Below are 26,296 nucleotides of genomic sequence, written 5' to 3'. Positions count from 1 at the left end.
TAGCAGTTTGTCTGGAAAAAGAGTTGGCATTTAAGTAGAATGGAACACTCAGAGATGAGGCAAAAACTGATAGGTAGAATTGAAAAAGCTGGGAAAGGGGCTTCTTCTCCCCCTCTCACATAAGTGTTAGGGACTTGGAAGTGGACATTGATTTTAGAAGAGAAAGGTAGAAAAATCCTGGCGTCCTTTCAATCACTCCTGGTGTCTCTCTCAATGGGTCAGGGTCTTACAACCTTCAATGAGAAATATCCAAAAAAATAGGGAAAGGTTCAAGACTGGCTAGAAAGTGCAGCCCTAATCTTGTGACGTTATCATGGCCTGAATCTTTGTTTATCCTTTGTTTGAGTTCTCAGGCTGCTGCACAAAACTTTCCTGGGGACAAACATCACATAGGAATACAAAGAAAGCCCCTGGGGTAACCAGAGTCCTTATGGCCATGCTGTGCCTCTACAATGGAGTTTCTCTGGTCTCTCTTGTTCCTCCTGCTCCTGAAACACATGATCTGACCATGGCAGTGGAATAGCCTAAAAATCAGGCCAAAATCTCTGCTGTTAATTGTAAGTCAGGGACTTTGGAAACTATATGCTAGTCAACTTACCTATTGGTGGCTTCCCTGCTAGAGTTTTACAGGTAGAGATGTGAGGAATAAGGGTTGGGATCAAGTAGATAAATCCTATATTGAGGATATCTACATATATAACATCAAAACTCTAATTGTGTGGTTAATCATTTGGATTAATAACCTAATCCTTGATTAGGAATGGGGATCAGAGCTTAATATGGGATTAGGCAGTCTTAGAGTGAGAGAGATGATAGTGTCCTCACTAGAGCTACTGGCCACCACCTGTTGTCTTCTTTGTCTCACTAATTAAACTGTCCATTGCCAGTGATCCTGACCTATGTTTTGCCACTTGATCCAGGTGACTCAGGAGGAGGGAGTGAGGCTGGTGACAATTCTGTCTCACTTAAATCCAGTTCAAGACATCACCTTCCCCTGATGTCATTGGTCCTCTTCAAGAACAAAGGATGAACAGCAAACTGATCTGCCTTCTCCAATAGGGGTAAGAGCCTTGGAGAAAAGTCAGGAAGTCCTGGTGACTACCCATTACTAGCTCAGAAATGATCACCTTAAGGTTTAGGCCTTCTTGTATCGGAATTTCACTTCTGTCTCATAGACATAGGAAATTTGGGTTAAATGATGTAGCAGATAGAATCAACATTAGAGTCAGGAGGGCCTGGCCTTCGGATCCTGCCTCAGCTTTTATGTGTGTGACATTGGGCAAATCCCTTAACCTCTCTGAATTTGTAAAATGATGAGTTTGCATTTGCTGACCTCTAAACCCTTTCCAATTTTACATTTATGATCCCATAATCTGATGACATCAAGGCTTTTTCTTGCTTAGTATTAATGATATAGATTTGAAATTAGCTATAAAAGAGGTTTCTCTTTATCATTTAGGAAGAACTCCCACCCACTGACACCAGTAAGAGAAGAAGAGTCCTCTCTTACAAAGTAGCTCAAACAAGTGAAGCCAGCATCCCAGGTTACAAACTATATGAGTGTCTGATTTCAGGAAATCAGTCCCACAAGATATTCTACCAATGAAAAATTACTTTTCCTAGGATGTTTTGGGTTTGAGACTTAGCTCTGTCACTAATTTATAGTGCGATCCTGGATAAATAGCTTTCTTGGTCTTCAGTTTCTCTTTCTGTAAAATAAGGTGATTGAGCTATATGATGCCAAATGTGTCTAGATATGAAATTCCACTTTTTGTGTTCTAAGGCTTCTCCCCGCTCTGATAGTCCATGTTATATGTTTTAAAACCCTTTTGCAAATTTGTTATTCAATGAGTCTATCAATTGACTACTTTCATTGCCACCAGATCTTTTTATCAGAAGTTAATTTTGCCTAGAAGTATGCTGAGCACTGTGATGGAAATAGGGCCTTTTTCATTTTTCAGAGTCCCTCACTCATAACTTCCCATGCCTCTCTCAACATCTCATCAACCTCTAAAGAAATATACCTGTGGCACGTAAGTCTCTCAGTTTTTCAAAATCCTCTTCGAAGTTAGCTGATGTCTTGTCCTCATCGGTGTCAGATCTATTTGCATCCCCCTGCCAACCAAGAAAAACAGGAGTTACTAGCTTTATACTTTGTTTAGAATATCAAGGAATATCAAGGAATGGGAATGGTTGTATAGATAAGATGACTTTGAATCTAGCAAGTGTTTTCTAAGCACTAACAGATAGTTGAGATAAGTTCAGATTTGGCTCCTGTCCTTAAGTAGTTTATATTTTTGGTGTAAAGATAAAGACAACCACCTTGGCTATAGAGCAATATGTCCATAAAGAGCCGGTTCAAAGGGGAGGAGAATCAGGAATTAAGTTATGTCTGTAGGTTGGGAAGATGGGAAGGATTGACTAGGGAAGTTTACTGGAGGAGGTGTTGTAAATCCTTGACACAATCCCAGAATGAACCCCAATTACATTCCCAATCAAGGACTAGTCCACTGGTCATAGAGTTCCCACATGCAGCACATGGCCATACACACACATATCTATATAAATTTACACACACATTTATATCTATAGCTATATACACACATATATCTATATCTATTTAGAGATATATGTAGATATGGGGCTCTAGAATGGGACATGTCTACATGTCCCCATTTTCTATTCCTCACCTCTGCCTGGAAGCCCTCCACTAGGATGGCCACCAGTAAGTTGAACAGCACATAGTTGCCAAAGGTCATCAGCGCCACAAAGTAGAGAGCAGCCCAAGAGGAAGTGGAGGCCATGCCATTATAAAGCACAACATTCCAGTCTTCTTGGGTGAGAATCTGTGAGGAGACAGAGAGTGATTTCCCCATTTCCCTGCAGCATAGAACCAATGGATCACTTTTTGCACAAGTGATATTCAAGCTATCCTGATGAAATGACTTTGAACCCAACAAGAGTATTTTGAGGTCCCATAGAAATCTTCCTAAATATGAGGAAGTATTGCTTTAGCTACTGTCTCTCCAGATCAAAGAATATTCCCCATCCCCATCCCATTCCTCCCATGAGCTGCTGTGGATTTCCTATTTAAAGCAGAGCTAATGAGTTAAAAAGAAGTTAAAGAGTTGTTAACAGTGCTTTATCAACTGATTCACATTCATTCAATTTAACAAAAATTTGTATGTACCTATTTTGGCTAAGGCACTGCTCTAAATGTCCGGGCTGTGAGGAAAACAAGTTAAACAATCCTTTCCTTCAAGGAGCTTATATTCTCCTGGGAAGAAAAATACACCTATTTTTTGAGGGTGGGAAAGAATCTCAAAAACTTTGTGGAGGGGGAGATTAGGGAAAATTTTCCATAGGCTGTACCTAAAGTGAGCCTTGAACATCCTTAAAGGAAGGTAAGAATTTGGAGAGGGAAAGACAAGAAGACAGTAAGTACCAAGTACCATAGGGGAGAGAGAGTCTGTGAAGATATGAAAAAGGGAGATAGAATGCCAAGTTCAGAGAATGGATAGTAGCTTAATTTGGCTGAAATGAAAAAAAGCATGAAGGAAAGAAATGGTCTGGAAATGTAATAAGGTCAAAGGAAGGCTTTAAATGCCAGCCAGAAGAGTTTATATTTCATGCATGAGGGAGAAAAGGGGCTACTGAAGGTTTTTTTGAGCATGGAGTGGTATGGTCAGATCTGGGAAATTATTTTGGCCCTGTGTAGAGAAGAGATAGTAAAGAGGTGATGAAGATCACAGATAGACTGGGCTATTGCAAATGTGTCAGAAAAAGGTAATGAGGACCTGAGCACAAGTGAGCAACCATGAGAATGGAGAGAAGTGGGCTAAAAGACATGGAGGCTGAAAGATAAGACTTGGAAACAGAGGGGAAATGAAGGGTAAAGGAGAAGGAAGAGTCTAGGATGACTGGTGATGAAAAGCTGAAATACTAGAAGAATAGTCATGTCATCAACAGGGAGAGGGATGTTTAGGAGGAGAAGTGGATTTAAGAGACAAGAGAATGAGTTCCATTCTGGTCATATCAAATCCAAATAATTAGTTAGAATAATAAAGAATAATGGCCCACAGATCAGATAAATAAAAGGGTATAAATAAACAATTTATTTACACCTTCTAAGGCCCTATATTAGAATATTTCTCCTTGCAACTCTAAATCCCTTTTCTCCCTTTCCCCCCCTCTCCATTTTCTCTTTCTGTCTTCCTTTGTGTAACTCCTGTTTTCTTTGTGTCTCATTTTCTTTTTCTATAGCTATTTGTTTCTGTCTGTCTTTCTATCTGTCTGTTATTTTTCTTCTGCTGACTTCTGTGATAGAAAGACGATCAGGACCCAAGGAGATCTAGCCTCAACTTCTTATGTTAGTTTGGTCAAGTTATTTGAATTTTCTGTCTCAGACTAGGTGATCACTAAGTTCCCTTGCAGCTCTTGATATTTTATGATTCTTTGTCTACTGATAGTATCAGAGATAACATCTTCTTTCTCCCCTTGGTATCTAACAGAGTTGAAAGCAGGAATATCTTGTTGATGAGTTCTAGCTGAACAGGACTTTAGTTTACAAAGTTATTCACCATAGAGAAAACATTTTGTAGTTTATAGTTAAACTTTTACAAACATTAAGTTATCTACTACAGAGATAAACATAGGAAATACAAAGATTTTTAAAATGACAATTCCTGTCCCCTAGAAACATATATTTATCTGAGGATATGACATGTTCACAGATAAGTATAAGATACCATTGGGAGTGGAAGGGTTGAAGGAAAGATCTAGGCAAAATACTCTTGGAAGAGCTGAGATTTGAGAGAACACTGATTTCTAGATGTATTGTGTCATGGGAAGCTTTGAAGAGCTTTCCAATTACAAAACTTTTCACATGTTCTCTTATAACAATCCTGAAAGGCAGGCTCTACATGGATGAAAACTTCTATTTTAGAGTTGAGGAAACTAAAGCCCATGTGGTGCATTTAAGGAAGAAGCAAGACCAAAACTCATCATTGTCTCCAATTCCTTTCTACTATTATGCATCATCACCTTCACCTTTATTTCATGCTTTTAGTGTGGTGAATGGTGGTGGCGGAGGTAAAGAAAGATGAGTCACTTCCCTAGATGTCTAGACATGTGGCTAAATTATGGTTCTCACTTGCTGTTCAGTGATCCCAATTTCAATAGAGTCCAGTTTGCCTTGTTGGAAGATACCCCAGGATTTGCACAAAAGCATAGAATCTCAGAGATGGAAGGGCCCTTGGAAGTCATCATCTTGTCCATCCAGGGCAAATAGAAATCTTTCCTGTGTTCAAAAGCTAGACAACAACTTGTCAGGAATGCTTTAGAAGTTCTTAACCAGGTATTGGTTGTATTAGATGACCTTTGTTATGCCTCTCAACTCTGATTATAATTACTCAGATTCAGCTTGAATGCTTCCAGAAAGGAAATTTACTATTTCATTAAATCATTTGTTCTATCATTACATAGTTCTGATTATTAGAAAGTTCCTCTTTATGCTGAGCCAAAGTTTGCCTCTTTATGATTTTCCTTCACTGTACATTGGTCATAATTCTATTCTTTGGGATCAAGAACAACACATCTGTTCCTTTTCCTCCATGACAGTTTTTTAGATATTTAGTGACTAAATGTGTCTTTACCAAATCTTTTCTTCTCCAAGATAAATATTCCTAGTTCCTTCAACTATTTTTATATCACATGATTTCCCTTCCTCTCAACTGTCTTCACTGCCCATTTCTAGCTTATTAAAGTTCTTAAAATATGGAACTCTAAATCAGAACAATGCATTTAGAATCTAAGTTCCTTATGTGAAAAGTTTGGTATATGGTTGGTGAAAATTTTACACTAATATAAATTTAAGCTAAGGGAACATTTTTCTATGGAAAGTCATCATACTAGTTTCTCCATGTATTTTCCCCCATCAATAGAAGGTCTCACTAAAATTTTTATTTTACATTTTTTCTATGTCTCTAGAAAAGTTCATATTTCCCACATTTTAAACAGATATATAGGAACATAAAACATTTTCAATTACAACAAATTAAAACAAATATATTTTCATTAAGTTTATGATTGATTAACTCAAAGAACAGATGGATGGGAAAAATAGGGGAAAGGAGAGAAAGAAGAGTGTAGAGAGAATAAAGAAGAACAAGAAGGAAGGAAGAGTGCGGGAAGCAGAGAAAGAGAGAAAAAAGTAGATAAAGGAAGGAGAGATATGGAGGCAAAGAGAGAGATAAGAGAGATAGGGTGAGGGGCATAGGAGTAGACAGTTTTTTATCCCACAGGCATCACATTGAGTTGTGAATAATAGTAACAGTAGGTTATCCTATCATCAATGCCCCATTGAAACATAATATTACTAATTGCCTATTATTCTAGATCTTCAGCAGTTTTAATCCTTAAAACTAGAAGTACCCTTCTAAGGGGGAAAAACCACAGCAGCCTACTATAAATTGGGATTTTGCTCTAGGCTGGAGCTGTGAAGGTCTTGGCAGGAACACCTTTGAGGAGCAAAGGAAGTCAATCAGAAAGCTGCATGTGGGGATGACTATGACAAACCTACTCCTGCTAAGGTTCTAGACGTTACCTGGAACACAGTGACAATGGCCCAGAGCAAGGAGTCAAAATTCTTCCTGTCCGGGACGGTGTCTCCAGTGTCAGTTTTCAAGCTGAATTTACACCCGAAGAGGTGCATGCCAAGGATGCTGTGGGTGAATGAAGTTGAGAGAGTTAAGGAGCCATGAATCAGTTTGAGATGGAGGGAAGGAAAACTTTTGAATGTCAGGGAGGAGAACACCCCCTCTCCCCCAAAACCAGGGATACTAAGCCATAGTGGAGAAGAATGGACTTTCCCTCCCAACCTTTAACTCTTTTTCTCTTTTAACATTTAGGATTGACACACAATAGAATTTTAATAGGAACTGCCTGATTATCTCACTATTTATAGCTGAGACTTCTTTCTCCCAATTTCCCAGGAAGGCTCTCTGCTGTGGACCTGCTCTTCTTTCTGCTTTCCCTAACCATATTTACTCAGCACCATGGACAGCGAGAGGCGCTAGTCTCCTTTCTTCCCCCACCCCTCCAATTGGCTTTTGCTGAGCTGCAGGAAGTTGTGTGCAGGGCTGGGGGCAAGGCTGTGGGGAGAGGTTACCTAAAGATAAAGATGAACAGCATCAGCAGCATACAGAAGGTGGCCACATTGTCCATGGTTTTCATCAGCACCACTAGCTGTCGTCGAAGAGCTGGCATAAACCGAACCAGCTTCAGCACCCGAAGGAGCCTAAAGGTCCGGAGTACTGACAGGCCCCCATCTGACTGCCCGATAATTTCCCAGACACTTTTGGTAAAAGGCATAGGTAAGAACATGTCAGAAAATTAGGTCCCTTTTCATCTATCTATAGCTATCTATCTTTAAGTTACAGTTTGAGTACCTTTCCTCCAAGAAGCCCAAATGGATTAATCTAGCCTTTCCTTTGACTCCAATTTTCCACCCTTGGGCATCCTCAAAGTATGGAAATGGTATATTTCTGTATATTACACGAATGTTAAGGGAGTAACTTTCCTAAGCTCAAAGGGGAATTACAGGCAGGTATGGGTCTAGAACTGACAATTTTCTCTGGTTTTCTGACAATTACTCTTGGTTGTTACATTACATTGCCATCCCTATCAATAGATTATAAATACCTTGAAGCAGGGAAAGGACTTCCTTCTAGTTTTGTATCCCCAGAACCTAAGACAGACATGCATAACCCATATGGTACTTCACAAAGAAGGCATCTGATAAATTGTTGAAATGTATTGGATTGTTCATACCCGATAGCCAACGAGGAAAAAGCCTACATCTTTGGGGTGGACAGGTTTTGATTAACTAAGAATCCTTTTGTTTAAGCAAAGAATGAATATCTTTCTTGCCCTGCAAAGATTATTCTGAGGCCCCTGGGAAATACTCAGGCTTAGCTAGCATATCACTTCCTTTAAAAATTCCAGTTTCACAATTCACAAAATGTTAGAATTAAAAGGTTCACTTAGGTATCCTTTAATACAACTACATTATTTGTCAGTAAAGGATACTGAGTTATAGAAAAATTAAGTGATTTGCTCAATGCCACACAGCTGACAAGTGTGACAGCCAGAGTTTGAACTCATATCTTGTGATTCCCAGTTCAAGACTATCACTATTTATTTTGTGTAAATTACTTTTCCCCCTCTCTTTCTTTAATGGCAAAAATTGGGATAGGACAAGTTTTCTTTCAGCTCTAAGTCCTGTGAGCCCATGGCCAAATTTTCTGGATCGCTACCCCTACTGAGTTTGGGAAATATTTAAAGTTTCTCACAGATTGCAGGAGCCCTATGCTTTCTTATCTGGGTGAATTCTGGAAAGGAAACTATCTGTTTTTTGTTGATTCAGCTTTCAGTAGAAGTCTTCTGAGTCCATGTTTTTTACCTGCCTATCTGTTTCAAAGGGAGAGGAAAGATCTGGTAACCAGAATAAAGTTTTATACTGAGGATTGGAAGATGTCACAGATTCAGGCATTGAAGCCACTTTAAGCACTTAGAGCTGTACTTCTTGGTGTCCAAAGAGGCACCATTGGATTCCGATACTCCTGGAATCTTCCTCAACTTCATGGCATTCTCATCTCTTGCCCCATTCCCCAATCATACGTATAATCACCTGATAACAACGATGATACCATCAAAGATATTGTAAGGATTCCTGATGTAGCCCAGAAGCCCAAAGGCCAACAGCTTCAGCAGCATCTCCAGGGCAAACATGCTGGTGAAGACGATGTTGCTGATTTCCAAGGCATTGGTCAGCTCTTCAGGCTGGGGAGTACAAAAGACAGTGGGTCCCATTGTTGCCCTAAGAGCAACCAAGGGCCAAAAGGGCCAATAGGATAGGTCTCCACTATGAATCAAATGAGATAATATTTATAAAGTACTTAGCACAATGCCTAGCACATAGTAGACATTAAATTTTTCTTCCTTTCTTCCTTCTTTCCTTTGTCAAATGACTGAATAAAAAAGCACTTATGCATACGCTATATGAGAAATACTGTGCTAAGCTCAGCTAAGCCTTTGATGGCCCTTTTCATCTACACCACACAATCTCTCCCTTCTTCATCCAGTCTCTTGCTATCCTTTGATTGTTTCTCCTATAAGCATGTCTCCTAAAATAGAGAAAAACTTCCTAAGAGCAGGTATTGGCTCTTCTCTTCCTCTTGTCTATTCCATCCTGCAGTCAAGCTCATCCTTGGGAAGGAAGGTACTTCCCAAGAATAAAGGCACAAAATGATCATGTAGAAGGGTACCTCAGTAGTCAGTTTTGCTGAACAATTTCTTTTTCTCTTTTTACCCTTTGTTATACAAAATGACTCCCTGGGATGGGAAGGATCTCTTGGACCACAGGGAAAAGAATAAGCATCTTTATAAGATCTTTTTTGTTCCAGGTATTGTGCTAAATACTTTTTGCTTTTATTTTTTAAAGAGTATTATATCTCATTTGATTAGAGGATCTTCATTTAGAGCTGGAAAGGATCTCAGAGGTCAGCCATCTAATTCAAGCCCCTCATCTTGCAGATGAGGAAACCAAATAGGGAGTGAAGACTTGCTCCAGGATCACACGTAAGTATAAGAGGAAAGATTCAAATCCAATTCTTGCTACTCCAGTTAGCAGTTTTCCCCCACTGTCTCACACTACTTCTAGCAAGTACTTAATACTTGTTGAATAAATGAATGAATGAATGGAACCCAACTTTAGCCTGTTTGACCCAGACTATACCCCATCCAAAATTTTTAGTAGAAATTTTTTAGTTAATTAACTATCATACAAAAACAAGCAAGCTGATGCTAGGTGACATGAGTTATTATTGGATTAATTGAAAATGAGTGCAATTAATCATGTAATTAAATTCATATGACCTTCCCACATGGATTTTTGACCATATGGCTCACTATTGAAAATCTTAGGGGTTCAATCTTCTGATTTTCTATGGGGGAAAATTCAGACTCAGAGCAGGGGAGTAACTTGCTCGAAGTAAATGCCAGAGATACCTACCACAAGCAGCCAGATATCTCAATGGTCCTCATTACTCACTTATATTCTGAGAATACAGGCTTCAAAACACCAACCATAATGCTTCCAGGTACTTGTCAAACAGTCTCTGGGAAAAAGGTGTAGGTGAGTTGTGTTTTCTATACTCTAAGAATCCATGTGAGCCCTTAACCATTGACTAGGTTAAATCACAGGAGGCCATCATTGGTTAGTACCATAGACTCAGAGGTTAGAATAGGTCTTGGGGGTCTACCTAATTCAACTCCATCAGTTTTACAGATAAGTTTTTGTATACCAAAGTGATACAGACAGAAAGTAGCGAAGTTGAGATTCAAACCCAGTTTCTTTGATTGCATCCAAATTAAATCGAATTGAATCTTCTTCAGTAAGAGCTCCCCTTAAGCTCTGATGGCTTGACATTCTCCAATATTTATCCTAAAGGAGTTCAATCCAAGGCTCTTCAAAGACAGAGGGCAATGATATTGGGCTCAATTGTAAGCCCAATGGTGAGTGAGATGGCAAAGCACTTTTGGTAAGTTTTCTCAGTCTCTTCTTTAATTTCTTCCTTTGTAAAATCAGGGGTTGGATTAGATGAACTAAAAGGTCTCCTTTAGCTATGTATCCTCTGGTTCTGTGATCCAGTAAAATTATTCATTTCATCTGGAAATTCCAGAGCACTCTTATTCTGTGAATGACCACTGATGGTGTTTACATTCATTGGCACCAGAAGCTATTTTTAAAGTTCAATGGCACATGGATGCTCTAGATCCTAAGGCAAATTCTCCATCCTTCAGGGCCCACTATGTGAGTATACAAAGATGGCCATTAGTGGGGTGAACTAAGGATAGAGGTCAGATTTCTGTCTTGTCCACAAACTACTGCAATCCACTAGGCTATACTAAGTAATTATGAGGATTTCATTATTTATGTCCTGTTCTTGAGCTGGGATCTCTTCCAAATCAGCTCTGTTTATCCAGAACTCTCGGGACTAGAAATCAAGCTAGAAAGCATGCAGAAATATACTTCTCCAGAGAGATTTCATAAATCTGACCTCAGGTGTTCTCTAATCATGTAAAAGTTAGGCCTGGAGAAGATCTTATTCCAACTTGTATTTAAAAGAGTTTGGGAAGCTTTGGAATCTAGACTGGCAAACAACAGGTATAAATAAAGGGAAGTCCCTGAATGTTTTTGAGTAGGGGACTGCCATAGTTTAAGATCTAAGCAATAGGAATACTAATATTCCAGTGTGTTAAAACTGGACTGGTGAGGGGAGGGGCCAGAAGCAGAGAAACCAAGTAGGAGCTTATAATAGGTATGAGAAGGTGAGGGCCTGAATAAAGTGAGGCCCATCATGGGGAGAGGAGAGGATGAGTAACAGATGATTTGGAAAAAAAATGAGAGAACTTTGTGAATGTTCTATCCTTGAAAATGGGGCATGAGGGAAGGGTCATGGACTACTGAGACTTTTAGTCTAGCTGCCTGGGAGTATGGTGATGAGCAATGCTTCTTTTTTATGACCTTTTCCAAAATTCTCAGTTCAGAAGTCTCACCTGCCCCTTGAAAAACTCACTTCCTGAGATCACAGATATACATAATGGGTGATGGCTCAGATACTTTGTGCTTCCCTTGCTGGAGGCATCTGAGTTTCACACATACACTCACAGAGGTTGGGGACTGAGAGGAGGTGGAGCAGGTGGTGTTGTTAACACAGCTTGTCCTATTCAGTAGTTCGAATTGTTTCTCCTGGGTGTATAAAGACTGAGTCTTCTGAGCTAAAGAGGAAGGAAGCCCTGCCTCCAAGCAGGGACAGACCTGGAGTGCAGTTAGATTCAGCTATACGGATAAAATAAGGGTTAATTTTTTCCTCAATTGCCTTCCAAGTTGAAGATATTTCCTAGAAGGCTTTGAAACACTTGTTAAGCCGAAGGCAGAGGAATCAATACTCCTGTTAAAAGCAAACCTAGGATTCATAGTTCAGAAAGTCCATTTTTGCTGAGGTAGTGTGTATCCTCTTGCTGATAGCTTTCTCCAGTTTCTACCAGCCAATGTAAAAGCAGTCATTACCTGGATCACCTAGACTATCACTTCCCTGTCCTGTCTAAGATCCAAATCCAGATTTACCTGGCTTATAATATTTCTTGACAAGGCCATCTCATTCCTGATTCCTCACTTGGATTTCTCTTTATTTCTAAGGGTCTAGGGGTATATCAATGCTCCTCTTCCATCATTTTTTCCTCCCTTCAAATCCCAAATGCTGAAAAAAAAACCAGGCTTTTTGGTGTTATAAAAAGAACTTTGAAGTAGGAGCTAGGATCCCTAAATTTGAAGTTCATTTCAAGCTCTGACACAAGGGATATGAGCTGGGACAAGTGATCTTCCTTCTCACACATATTCACATTTAGAGGTATAAGGGACTTGACCTGAAAGGTCATCTTTTGAACCTTCCCTTCCCTAAGTAACAGATAAGGAGGCTGTAGTCCAGAAATAGTCAATGTCCAGAAAGGGCAATTCCAAGTTCTGAATCCAAGTTCCTTGACCACAAATCCACACACTTTAGAGTCTTGATTTTCCCCATTAGTAAAAAGCAGAAGTTGGATAAGCTGATGTCAAGATTCTTCCTGGCTTTGATGTTCTCTGTTTTTATGTACATTATCGACACGGACTTCACACACAGACTCCAAGCTGATTTTAGCCTCAGAAACTGTGAGTTATTTGACTTACAAGATCCCTCCAGGCTTTCTGATACTGAACAGTATCTATTACCAGAATGGGGACATTCTTGAAAGCCTTTAAAACTGAAATCTTAATAGAACAAGGTTTTACAAGAGCACTTTTTACAGTCAAGGAAGAATCAGGATGGAATTATATCTACCTCAGAGTTTTGATGATGCAGGGCGCAATGTCTGGGAAAGGAATGGATGTCCTTATTGTTAAGAGTTTGTTAGCCAAGATGATTCTTCCTCCCTCCAAATGCAAAGTGACATTTTTAAAGATAAGAGAATCATAGAATTTTAGAATGTCAGAACATAAAGGACTTTAGAAGTTACCTAATTTTACAAGGTGAAAAATGGGGCTCAGGGGTGATAATGACTTCCTTAAGGTAATGTGGAAAGTTAGTGACAATGCTAACCTCAGTGTACTTACTTCCACACTATGGCTTCAAGTTGAATTTATGACAAATACTAGGTGGCACAATGGATGGCCTGGAGTAAGGAACACCTTCCTTCCTGAGTTCAAATATAGCCTCAGACACTTCCTAGCAGTGTGACCCTGGGCAAATCACTTAACCTTGGTTGCCTCAAGTTTCTTCATCTGTAAAATGAGCTGAAGAAGGAAATGGCAAACCACACAAGTATCTTTGCCAGGAAAATCCCAAATAGGATCACAAATGGTCAGAGGCAATTGAAAAATAAATGAACAACAAACAACAATAATATATACATGTTTTGATGTCAAGCAGGGATTCTTAAATCTAGGTTATGACCTGTGAGACTTGCATTGTCCCTGCTGTGTCTTGTGCCTTTTTGATTTTCCTTCCCCCCATTACCAACTTTGAACTATTTGGATTTCCTACCTCACTCCTCTCACAGAGCCCAAGAACTGCTCAGTCAAGCTAGGACTAGGCAATATCAGAATGCCTCTCTAGAGAGTGGGCCAGCAAAACAATGTTACTTGATCCACTCCAATAGTTTTCAGAATAGGACCCTCTAGACTGTGTGTGAGTGTGAAAATCTATAAGTTTTGTGGGTGGTCTGATGATTGATTTCCTATTACCAACATTTTCTACTTCCTTGTCAAGCATCTCATTTTGGAGATACTTTTATCTCTTTGGCCTTCTCCTTTGATTGGCGAGTTCAGTTCTGGGAACACTATTTCCTCAAGTGCCCAGGCTATTTGTATTCACTTCTCTCCTGGTTCCATTCCTGAGTATTTGGAAATTTTTACCTATTCACTAGCATTCTTAGTTCCTCTTATTCCCCTACTCCCTTTTCTTTTTATATCTGTTCTTTTTGAGGGTAGAGACTATCTTTTTTGTTTGCATTTATATTGCCAGCACTTAAAACAGTGCCTGGCATTTGGAATGTGCTGAATAAATCTATCTATTTATCTATCTATCCATCAATCAATCAACACCCTGGCCATCTGGAAATCACCTACTCAGATGTTCATTTATGTTGAATCCAAAAAGAAGTCTCCCCTCTTCCTGCCTAAAAAATATCTCTGATCATCAACATTAGGAATAGAAAGCCTGTGATCAACTGTATTCTTAAGATCCTCTCTTTGTCCTATTAACACTAATTTTAAATAAAATCCTAACCAGTTTGAAGATCTAATTTTCTAGTCTACTATAAATGAAAAAGCCAGCAACAGAGCTGCTAGAGGCAGATATAGTGAAAATGAAAGGTGACTTTTGATAGCTTGGAAATAGAGATAGAAAAAGATATTCAAAAGCAGATCCAAGAACTTGGAAAGCATAGCCATTAGGTTACAGATGGTCCTTCCCACTTTAATAGCCAATATTGACAAGGCTTAGTATTCATTATGAGATAGTAGATCTCTACAATGGTTTATGATTTATAAAGCAATCTCGTTCTCTGTTCCTCAAGTAAGACACGCCTTATTCCTAATTCTGGGCATAGTCATTACCTCTTCCCCTTTCCTGGAATTCTCTCTTTCCATGTCCATTCCTGGCTTCCTTCAAGTCCCAGTCTTCTGCAGGAAGCCCTTTCCACTCCTCCTTGATCTTAGTATCTAGCATTTGAGATGAATTCCAATGTATCCCATCAATTTCTTGTTTGTAGATAGTTATTTACATGTTGCCTTACTTGTTACATTGTGAGCTCTTTGAGAGCAGGGACTATATTTTATCTTTTTTATCCTTGTAACAAAGTTGCTAGGTAGGTGAGAGCAAGTGTTAGTTTCCTCATTTTGCAGATGAGGAAAATGTTTCAAAAAAATGAACTGATTTGACCACAGTCACCCAGAAAATAATAGCTAATATTACATATCAGACACTGTGCTAAACACTTTACATGATTATCTTATTTAATCCTTACAATTAACCTGAGAGATAAGTGTTATTATCCTCTCCATTTTACAGATGAGAAAATGAGTTAAACAGAGACTTGGCCAAAGTCACACAGTTAGTAAAATGTCCTACCCTAGGATATTATGAGGCTCAAATAAGATACTGGATTTGGGGATGCACTTTGGAAAGCCTGATTATTTTAGCAAGCAATGGACTTAATAGAAATGACTAGAGTGAGCTGATGAGTTGAAACCTTTAACAGGACAAAGTCATAAGTCTTTAGATCCTGGCACAGATTAATGTTTTCATCTCCTCCTCTGTCCAGCATCCCCTTCCCCCTTCTTCCCCCCAAAAAGAGTGGCTTGCTGCCTGATTTTGTATTGAATCCAGGCATGAGGGATACAGCTTATTATCCTGGTTGCTTAAGTTCATACCCCTGTTCTTTCTCTTATTTTCCTTCTCCGGGCTTCCTGGAGAACAAGATCTGGGAATAGGCCGTGCCCTCTGTCCTACAGACCCGCTGTGACTCAGTTGCTCTGGTAACAATCACCATACGGGGCCTGTTGGCTACACAAAAGAACTATTCACAGGCCTCCCGCCTGGGGCCGGACACACAGAACAGTTGTCAGCTGTGAAAAATGTCCAGCCAAGAGCCTCCAATTTAGGGCTGTTTGCTGGGAATAATACATTTCAGGATCACCATTGCCTATGTTTCTTTTGCCTTCCTCTATCAGGTTGGAGTCAAGCAGAGAACAGAAATCAGAATCTGCTCGGATGCAGCCAATTTACCTTTGAAACGAATGCCCTGGCTCCTTGAATGAACAATGGCCCACAACCTTCTAATTAGCATTCTTTTCCAATACAGTGGGACGACAGAACTGGGTCACTCAAGCCCATACATCTGCCCTGGGAGGACATTTGACTCAGAAGATGGCCTTAGATTCCACAGAAACTCCATTCCCTTTATTAGCAAGTGGAGGTCTTTTCTCTAGTCTGGGCTCTGATTCAGATCTGGCTCCATACCAAAGGGTTTGGGGACAGTGTTGCTCACTATGTGGCTAACAACTGTGACCTGAAACCTCACAGAGGCCAGATCCTGATTTGTGGGGCCATCCTGAGAAAGCAGGACTGCCCTTAGAGGAGTGCTGACCTCTCAGACCCAATGCCAGATTACCTGATGGTCACAGAAGGCATATGCCTGAGGTTCCCAAGAGTTTCAACCATCTGAAACCTACGTCACAGATACATGTCAAACCACAGTGGAGTCATCTTGCTCTTTCTACACATCACTTTTGCCACAGCTTTGCGATATGGGCCTTCATGTTCTGACCTAATGTTGAATGTAATAACCGGTATTATTGCCATGGGCAGAGTAGTAAGTTTTTTGGTAGTTATAATCTCTAAGGTCTTCTGGCTCTTTATAAAACTGAAATTTAACACCACTTCCATGAATCTTAGGGCAACCCAGACTGTCTGTCCCAACTTCTCCCTCCCTTATCTTCTTCCCTTCTCCCTTTCTTCCTCTCTTCCTTATTTCTCTTCCTTCTTTTCCTTCCCTCTCTTTCTCCCTCCCTCTCTTCCTTCCCTCCCTCCCTCTTTCCCTTCTTTCCTTCCTTTCCTCCCTCCTTCTTTCCCTCTCTTCTTCCTTCCTTCCTTCCTTCCCTTCCCTTTCTTTCTCCTTCCTTCCTTCCTTCCTTCCTTCCTTCCTTCCTCCCTTCCTCCCTCCCTCCTTCCTCCCTCCCTCCTTCCTCCCTCCCTCCTTCCTCCCTCCTTCCCTCCCTCCTTCCTTCCCTCCCTCCCTCCTTCCTTCCCTCCCTCCCTCCTTCCTTCCCTCCCTCCCTCCCTTCCTTCTTTCTTCCCTCCCTCCCTCCCTTCCTTCTTTCTTCCTCCCTCCCTCCCTTCCTTCTTTCTTCCCTCCCTCCCTCCCTTCCTTTCTTCTTTCCTCCCTCCCTCCCTTCCTTCCTTCTTTCCCTCCCTCCCTTCCTTCCTTCTTCCCTCCCTTCCTTTCTTCTTCCCTCCCTCCCTCCCTTCCTTCCTTCTTTCCTTCCTCCCTCCTTCCTTTCTTCCCTCCCTCCTTCCTTCCTTCCTTCTTCCCTCCCTCCCTCCTTCCTCCCTCCCTCCCTCCCTCCCTTCCTTCTTCCTTCCTTCCTTCCCTCCCTTCTTTCCTTCCTTCCTTCACACTTTCCTTCTTTCCCTCCCTTCCTTTTTTCCTTCCTTTTCTACCCTCATCTTTCCCAGAATTATACATGGGTGGGTTGGGGTCAAAGAAGAAAGTACTATTCTTAATTATAAACAAGGGAAAGATTAGCATCACCATGCAAGTAAACAAAAAATGAACAACTCAAGAATTAAAGCAAGAATTATTTCAAGGCAGCATATTAACCATCAAGTAGTCATTCTGAATTCATGCAATGAATTTCAAAAAGCAAGGGATCAGGAAGAGAAACTTGTGAGTGGAAGAGTGATACAGTGCAGACCTTGTGGTCAGGATGATTTGAGCGCAAGTCTTTCCTCAGACACTTATTAGATGCATAATCAAGCTTCCTGGGACTCAGTTTCCTCCCTTATAAAAGGAGTGAGTTGGACTGAATGACCTCTAATGGAAAGCTTCATGGGAATGTAATTCACAGGCTAGTCTCGTGGGTGCATTGTGAGAGACAGGGTGGCATAGATAGAAGGCTTACTGTAAAAGCAGGAATAGGTGAGGGTGAGTCTGGTTTATAATAATTAGTAGCTGTGTGACCCCTGTCACTAAATCACTTGATTTAACAGTCATTTTAAACTCTTAGTGACACCAGGCATCTCTCTATGACTAAATTAGAGATTAAACTGTCCACTGTATTGCTGAAGGGAGTTTCCACACTAATTGTCTTCCCATACCCATTGAAATCACAGGTGAGCAGCAAAATGAAGGGGTTATAGAGTGAGGGCAGGGAAAAGTATATGGGGAAGCTTAAAGTGGAGTGATGAAATGAAACGGATATAGAGATGGCTATTATCTGGGTAAAGAAAAAGGTCGGAGACTAATATCAAATTATTGTATGAGGATCTAGATATTAATATAATGAGTTGGTTTAAATCTAGGTGGCAGTGAGCAGTCAGAAAAACTTGAGTTCAAATCTGGCTTCAAAGACCTACCTACTAGCTGTGTAACTGAGCAAGTCACTTAATCTCTATTTGCTTCATCTATAAAATGGGAATAATAAGATCACCTACCTTTGTGTTGTGAAGTTATTGCATTGAGTTGTTATAAAGATTAAGTGAAATGATAATTATTAATTACTTGGTACAGTGCCTGATATAGGGTAAGCACTATATAAATGTAAGTTATTAATTATCATTAAAATGAAGTTCATCTGTATATAAGAGTTAAACAAGCTAGGGTTTATAGCATCATAGATTTAGAGCTGGACAGAATCTTAGAGGGCATCTTTCTGATCACTTTACAAATAAGGAAACTGAGGCCCCCAACTGTCTATATAACTGACTCAAGGTCACAAATTTTTTAAGCCTTAAGATAATAAATTTAGTGGTAGAGGAACCTTAGTCATAACCAGGTTGTAAGTTACAGAGCTGGATTTAGATCCAGATAGGCTATTTCCCTGCTAGTGTCATATTAATTCTATACTCTAATAAGCTCATGAGTTAGGGGAAAATGGAGATGTGGGTATGTATGATAACTCAGCTTCTTCCCAAGTCTCAGTTATTACCCACCTAGAGGCAGAGTAAGGTGGTATAGAGTAGTAAGACCTCTGTTCTGGGACATAGCTTCTAGTTCTGGCTCTAATAGTAACTTGATTTCTGAGTTTGAGTAAGTTACTATATCTCTGTTGGCCTCAGTTTGGTCCTCTCTGAAATGGGGATGATGGGCTCTGCCAAATTTCCTTTACAAGGCTCTAATGAGTGAATGTAAACGTTGTTGTCTGGAGGCTGCAATAACTGCATTTGACCACAAGGGGGAATATTGGTACAGTGAAATTAGTTAATTGCTGGCGATATCAGAACAAGACTGAGATTTGCCTGCACTGGTAAGACTGAGGATTGTTAGCCTGGAGTGCTGCTAGAAAGGAGGACTGAATTCTTCCTTCCTTCCTATACAAAATACCACAAGGTGGGCTGACACATTTCCATTGTTTCCCATTCTAAATCTCTTTTATTTGGCATGGCTGAGATTTGGACCTGCTCAAAGTTAGGGGATGATCTAGTTGATTTTCCCTTCTTGCTCCAGGACTGTGAGTGGTTTATAGACATACCATGTCATGAGCTTGTTTTGAGTCAGCCTTAGTGTGATGATGCAATAGAAGAGGTCTCAGAATAAGCCTGGGATATAGAAATGGCCTTGCCACTAAACCCTTAGGTAAATTATGCCCCTTCTCTGAACCTCATTTTCTCATCTCTAAAATAGGGGAGGGATTAAATTAATTCAACTTTACAAGTCTGTTTCAATTCTATTGCGAGTCTGTAATTTTATGATCATTTACTTTCAAAACATTTGCCCAGGACTTATTTATAGAGCATGATGGACATCTGGGATGTTTGCCATGCAGGTCCACGAATCTTTGCACAGTGGGTGGGTGAGGGTGCAGAAGTAGAAAGGACTCCAATCAAGCCAAACTCCTGCCTTTTCTAAAGTGTCATTGTCTTCTTCTCCTTCTCCTTCTTCTTGTTCTTGTTCTTCTTCTCCTTCCTTCTCTTTTTCCTTCTTTCAGAGCACTTTCCCATATTATGCTTCACCATCTCACTCCTTTCCTATTTCATTATTTACTTTCAACACCAGAATATCAATGAGTAGACTCAATGGATTAAAATCGTGAGCTTCCCAAAGTCAGGATTCATATCTCTTCATTTTTTTATCTCTCTATAGATAAATATATAGTCTATAGTCTATAGACTCAAGCTCATTGCTTGGGTCTGCTCCTTCTCTTATCTGCTTTCCAGCATAGTGTTGTATAGGGCTGGGGACCTTGTACACAAGTTAGGGCATGGTGGCGAGGGGTAATATCCATGAAGACTTATTGACTGACTTTTATCCTTTTTGAATTCTAAATGAATAATAACAAATTCCATTAAAAATCCTAATTAAAAATAAATAAATCCTATTTATTCACCTAAGTAATCTGTGAGAGAACTGTTCGTTCCATTTTGCAAAAGGGGAAAACTGAGATGAAGAAGAAATGAAGTGGCTATTCAAGATAACATAGTTAGTGATAGGGCTAGAACCTAGGTGTCCTGACTCCTGGAACTGGATCTTTCCTCTGGAACATTATACCTTCTTTCTGGATCATGTTGCTCACAGCTGAGCTGTTTGGAGTAAAACATTCTCTTCTTTGGTTCAATCTTTAGTTGTGTCCTCCTCCACCTCAACATATAAAGATCTAAGTAACCATTCCTCAGTTTATCTGGGAAGACAGCTTCTTTGGAAGGGAGGCCATAATTTGTAGCTGAAGCAAGTCCAGGATTTTGTGGGGGAAATGAATGAGTCAATATTCTTTTTTCCTTCGTCCCCCTAGAAATTTTTTTGAGTAAGGAACTCCTAGTACAATGGCTGACTAAGTGACTCATCATTCTCATTGTCTCTACTCAACCCACCATTAGCTGAGAGCCAATCGACCAATTCAGAGAACATTCTGTCCTAGGCTTGAGGACTATTGTTTCATTGTTTCCCAGGATTGATCTGAATGGTAGGCCTCCCTCCCTCTCTTGAACAGCCCCCCTTTTTTCTGTGTTCTACTGAAGGACTCCTCTTAGACCTTCAGCATCTGAGATGGTGGCAGACCCAAAGGGGGAGGAACTCCAACATCATTCAGCATCTGAGATGGTGGCAGACCCAAAGGGGGAGGAACTCCAACATCATTAAGGACTGAGGAAGAATCAATTCTGCAGAATTTTAGGGGTGGAAGGAAAGATCCATTACAACCCATCCACTAAGTAGCCATCTAGCTTCTGACTGAAGGACTTCAGTGGAAGGAAATTTGCTACCTCACTAGGCAATCCACCCGACTCTAATCCATGGTAATGGTAATTTGATTATTACCAGGGTAATCCTTAGGACAGCTGGATGTTACAGTGGATAAATAGCTGGACCTCAAGTCAAGAAAATTCATCTTCCTGAGTTAAAATCTGGCCTCAGACACTTAATAGCTGTGTGACTCTGGGGAAGTGACTTAACTCTCTTTGCCTCAGTTTCCTCATCTGTAAAATGAGTTGGAGAAGGAAATGGTAAAACCACTCCAGCATCTCTGCCAAGAAAACCCCAAATGAATTCATGAAGAGTCAGAAATGACTGAATAAAATCCACGGTAAATTTTTTCCTGACTTTAAGCCTGACTTAAGCAAAGATTTGCATCTTTGAGAGTTCTACCCATTGCTCCTAGTTATGTCTTCCAGGGCAGACAAGCCCAATGAGTCTATTTCCTCTTCCACATGACAGCCTTTCAAATGTTTGAGTGTAGTTATCACGTTCCCCAAGCCTTCTTTTTTCCAGTCTAAAAACATCTCCCTTTTCTTCAACCCATTTTTGGCTGACATGGATTCAAGACTGTTCACATTGCTAATGGCCCTACTGGACTTTCTTACATTATCAATGTGACACCCAGAACTGAAAGAAATAGCTCAGATATGTTCTGACCCACACAGAGTACAGACGAGTCAGTGCCTCCTGATTCCTAGAAGCAACGCTGAAGATCTCAATAACTTTTTGGATTGCTGTATCACACTGAAGCTTAAAGAGGAAAAGACTAAGCATTTATATAGCACCTACTGTGTTCCAGGCATTGTGCTAAGCGCTTTACAAATATTATCTCATTTGATCCTTACAACAATTCCTCGAAGTAGAAGCTGTTTCATCATGCAGATGAGTCAACTGACACAGGCAGAGATGAACTGCCTTGTACAAGGTCACAAGTGTCTAATACAAAATGTGAACTTTGGTTTTCCTAACTCCAGGCCCTATGAAATTTGGTTTTTCTAACTCAGACTCAGTGTTCTCACCACTGTATCACCTAGTTGCCTCATACTGAGTTGCTGATTCATATGGAACTTGCAATCCACTAAAACCCTGAGATCTTTTTCTGATCATGTATCCTTCTCATCCCCGAATCTTAAACTTGTAAAGCAGATATAAGATTCCCTCAAAGAATCATAGATTTAGAATTGGTATTTAAAAAATGATTTAGCCCAAACCTGTCACTGTACAGGGGAGGAAATGGAAGCCTGGAACAGGCAAGGGAAATACCAAGGCCACACTCAGTGAAAGATGGGCAGATCAGGGCTAGAACTCTAAGATCTTGACTCAAGCCCAGAGCTTTATTCTTATAATAGGCAAGTTCTTGGGATCTGAGGCTCTTTTTCGTAGCTACAGTCAAGCCCTAGGACTGGAATTCTAGGCTAAGAATACTTTCTTAGGAAATCAGAGATGGACTAGGCAGAAGATTCAGGAGAAAACTCAAAAATTACGGATTCTCAGACTGGAAAGAGCCTTAGCAGTAGAGGGTGTATTCAGATATTCCCTTTACACAATTCATGACAAATGGTCCTCAAGCAGTCTCCAGTGATAGGAAATTCATTACATCTTGAGGGAACCTATTCCTTTGTTGTATTGCCCTGACTGTTAATAAATTGTTACTTATATTGAACTGAAATTTGCTTCCTTTTAACTTCTTTTCTCTGGTCCCAATCTTGTCCTCTGGGTTCACACAAAAGAAAGCAGATCCTTTTCCATGTGACAACCTTTTAGACACCTGAAAACAGGGAGCCTCTTGTTTTTTCCAGGTTCCAAGTTACTAATTCCCTCAACCAGTGTTGGTATGATAGGACTGAATCCCTCTTGGATACACCCATTTTCGGATGTCTCCAAGAGCTCACTTTTTATCTCAATCTAGGTTCTCGGGGGACAAATGACTGTCTCTAGTGACAAGAGCTATTATGTTTTATCTATAGAGATAACCAAGGTGAAGGCAGTGGATAATGGGAGTCCCCAGCCCAGACAAGAGCAGTCCCAATGCAATTAAGGAATGTGGGATTCCTCCCTGTCTTGTCCCACATCTCCAAGATCAACTTCCTGAAAGAGAAAGCCCAAGGGACACTCCAGCCAATTTTTCCTGAGCACAGTGTTTGCCATGAACCCCTATATTTTTCCTGGAAGGAAAAAGGGGATAAGATAGTTGAAGAAGAAAACAGAAAGTCTACATGCAGATTTGTGTCCCAACTCTTTGCTTCCTTTGATGCCCTCAGAGCCAAAGATGCTTCTGGTCCATAGGCTTCATCCTTATCCAATCCCCAACTTCTAGGCTTAAATACCCAGGGAGTCCAAAGATATTTGAGAGTCAGAGAAACCAAGCTGAAATAGCTATATGATTATGGACAAGTTCCTTTCCTAAGGCTCAATTTCCTCATCTGTAAACTGGGATTACTAATATTTATTATGCTTATCTCATAGGAGTATCATGGGAAAATGTTTTGTAAACATAAAGTACCACAAATTGAAGACTTACTATTGTTCAAACATATTTCTTTTGTAAGATGGTTTTCTATGTGGCCCAGGGGATGGAGTAGGGAAAAGACCCCAGACCTCAGAGGAGCTGCTATACTGATGCTCTGTTCCCAGCTTGGGATCCCTAGGCAGTGGACCCCCTCCAGCCCTTGCTCACAGTGCCTGAAACAGCTGGTGCCAGCCTTACCTGCTCATGGTGTTCTATGCCCATGCTGAGGGTGTTGATCAGGATGGCGATCATGATACCTCGGTTGAAGTACTTGCTTTCCACAATCCGCTTGAGTTTGTTTCCAAAAGCCGCCCAGAGACAGGCCACCCCACTGCGGTCCCCCGCCTTCTTCCTGGGGACCCCTCCCCGCCGCCTGGACCCGCTCTGTGGTGGGGCCTGCTGAGGCTGCTGGATGGGGTCTCGGTGGTCTCCATGCCGCAGGTCTTGTGTGAATTCATAAACACCATTGGTGTCGGAGTCATAGCTCTCCAGCTCACTCAGTTCAAACTCAGGATCCTCCAAGATGTTGGCACAGTAGGGACAATTCTGCAGTTCGCATGTCAGCATGGCTGCTTGGGGACTGGGTAGGGAGCAGGGCACATTTAGGCCTGACAGCCTGCTGGGAGCCCTGCAGAGACCTATGAAGAGAAAAGCAGGGTTGGGGTCAGCACTTTGCAATAACCCATGTACAGCTATGTCCAGGCATTCATACCCCTCGAAGTGGGTTTGGTAACCATGGTGGTTCTGTTTATGGCCTGGCCCATCCCACAGCTCACAGACAGGTAGAAGTTCCATTCTGCAGTGGATATTAGTGGTCTAGAATCATGGGGTTTAGAGCTGGAAGGACCCTTGGAAATCATATAATTCAATGGTGACAAACTCAAATAGAAACTGCTGCATGTTGATTTAGAAAACCACAGATTCATGTTATCTGTGTTATATTTTTATTTATTTCTGTTAAACATTTCCCAATGACATTTTAATCTAGTTTGGGCAGCACTTGGGAATTTTGCATCAGAGTTTGATGCCTTTGAGGCAGTTTAATATCTTCATCTTTAAGATGAGGAAACTGAAGCTTAGAAGGAGTAAGTGATTTTTTCATTTATTATTATTTTTGCTGAGGCAATTGGGGTTAAATGACTTGCTCAGGGTCACACAGCTAGAAAGTATTAAGTGTCTGAGATCAAATTTGAACTCAGATCCTCCTGACTTCAGTGCTGGTGCTCTATCCATGGCACCACCTAGCTGCCCCAGGAGCAGCTTAAATCACTTATATTTAAGGACAAAGGCAGATTTAATTGAATCCACAAAGCTGTGACGTTTCCACTGGGCCACACTATTGAGGCTAGAACTGAGGTGTCCTCAAGCCCCAGTAATGGGCAGAGAGGACAATTCCTGTGCACACAAAGGGCCATGTCAATCATGTCCAATGGAGAATTCTATGAGACAGATAGGGCAGGAGTAATTAACCCCCTGTTCAAAGGTAGAATCTGTGTTCCAGGGACATGACCTCAGGGAGCTCGTTTATAAAATAGGTAGATATTAATTTCTGAAAAGGATTTGTATGAGTTTGAGAGTCTGGATAATGGTTTGCCCAGTTGGTTGAAGATGTGTTTTAAGAAGAAACAAGAAGGTAGATGTTTTGATGCTGCCCTGGCTACTGACTTTCTGTGAGACCTTGAACAATTCAATTCTCTGTGAAATGGAGGGGTGGAGGGGCTGGGATATATGGTCTTGAAGGTTCATTTTTCACTCTAGGATTTTTTGATTAAGAGATTCTAATCCAATTCAATTCAGCCAAAGTCTCTGGAGGCTTCTCTATGTGCTGGGCACCATTCTTCAGCACTCTCCACTCTGACCTTGCTTCCTTTCCCTCCATCTGCTACCAGCTCAACCGAAAATAAACACCTGGGTCGGCTGTCCCTGAGTCCAGCCCTCTGGCCTTGGGAACATTGTGTTCTTGTTTATTTCTGTTCTGTTTCCTGGCTGTACGATGCCTCCTCCTCCTCCTCCCCTGGGTCTCTCTCTCATTTTTGGTGGTTTCTCATCCTTTCCTCTCAGTTCTAGGACTAGGGGGTCCTAAAGGCTTGTCATCTCCCAGGGTTTGGATTAGAATCTCTGAGGATGACCAAATGGGTGCCCAACATCTCTTTGGATTCTCCCTGATCCCAAAGCCTCTTGATTCTCAACTTTCTCTATCATTTTTTACACCCTAATGTGAATATAGGTCACACACTCATTTAGTGGTAGTTGGAATATAGTGGAAAGAACACTGAATTAGAAGCCTGAGAACTTGTATTTAAAGTCCAATCCTATTATTTTTTTAGCCGTAGGAATTTGAGCTGACTTGATCGATCAGGTCTTTAATTTTCTTCTCTCTGAAATAACTCAGTTGAAATCAATGATCTTCAAAATCCTTCTAAGACAAATGATCTCCATGAAGAACCAGATATGATCAAGGGAAGAAGTTGACCCTACACATTGTAAGCCTGAAAAAAAAGTGTTTGGCATACTTCCTATTTATAAAATTTATAGTCATCTACCTAACTCTTAGGCAAACCATGAATTCTTAGAATCATACAATTCTTAAAGATGTATGGGTCCTTGGACACCATTTGTTCTTAATAGATGAGAATTCAGAAAGGATCTCATTGCCCAACATCTCATAGCAAATAAATATCAGAGCTTGATTCTCAGGAGTGGAATAGTGTTAAAATT

At 40.7% G+C, this 26,296-nt stretch overlaps 1 protein-coding gene across 3 annotated transcripts in view; it reads right to left on the bottom strand.

The window, feature by feature from the left end:
• Positions 1 to 26,296, bottom strand: part of CACNA1H (calcium voltage-gated channel subunit alpha1 H) — a 394,566-nt gene that overhangs the window by 70,762 nt on the left and 297,508 nt on the right. For all 3 annotated transcript variants that reach the window (XM_031945752.1, XM_031945753.1, XM_031945754.1), the window contains exons 10-15: positions 23,777 to 24,216; positions 8,690 to 8,841; positions 7,169 to 7,354; positions 6,605 to 6,722; positions 2,691 to 2,846; positions 2,025 to 2,115 (exon numbers count right to left, since the gene is read on the bottom strand). In XM_031945752.1, coding sequence (XP_031801612.1) covers positions 2,025 to 2,115; positions 2,691 to 2,846; positions 6,605 to 6,722; positions 7,169 to 7,354; positions 8,690 to 8,841; positions 23,777 to 24,216 — 1,143 coding nt within the window. The remainder of the gene's footprint in view (positions 1 to 2,024; positions 2,116 to 2,690; positions 2,847 to 6,604; positions 6,723 to 7,168; positions 7,355 to 8,689; positions 8,842 to 23,776; positions 24,217 to 26,296) is intronic.

Source organism: Sarcophilus harrisii, chromosome 1 (genome assembly GCF_902635505.1).
Source record: "Sarcophilus harrisii chromosome 1, mSarHar1.11, whole genome shotgun sequence".
Classification (NCBI taxonomy): Eukaryota; Metazoa; Chordata; class Mammalia; order Dasyuromorphia; family Dasyuridae; genus Sarcophilus; species Sarcophilus harrisii.
The sequence above is the reverse complement of the archived record's forward strand: the minus strand, read 5'-3'. Positions and strand labels throughout refer to the sequence as shown.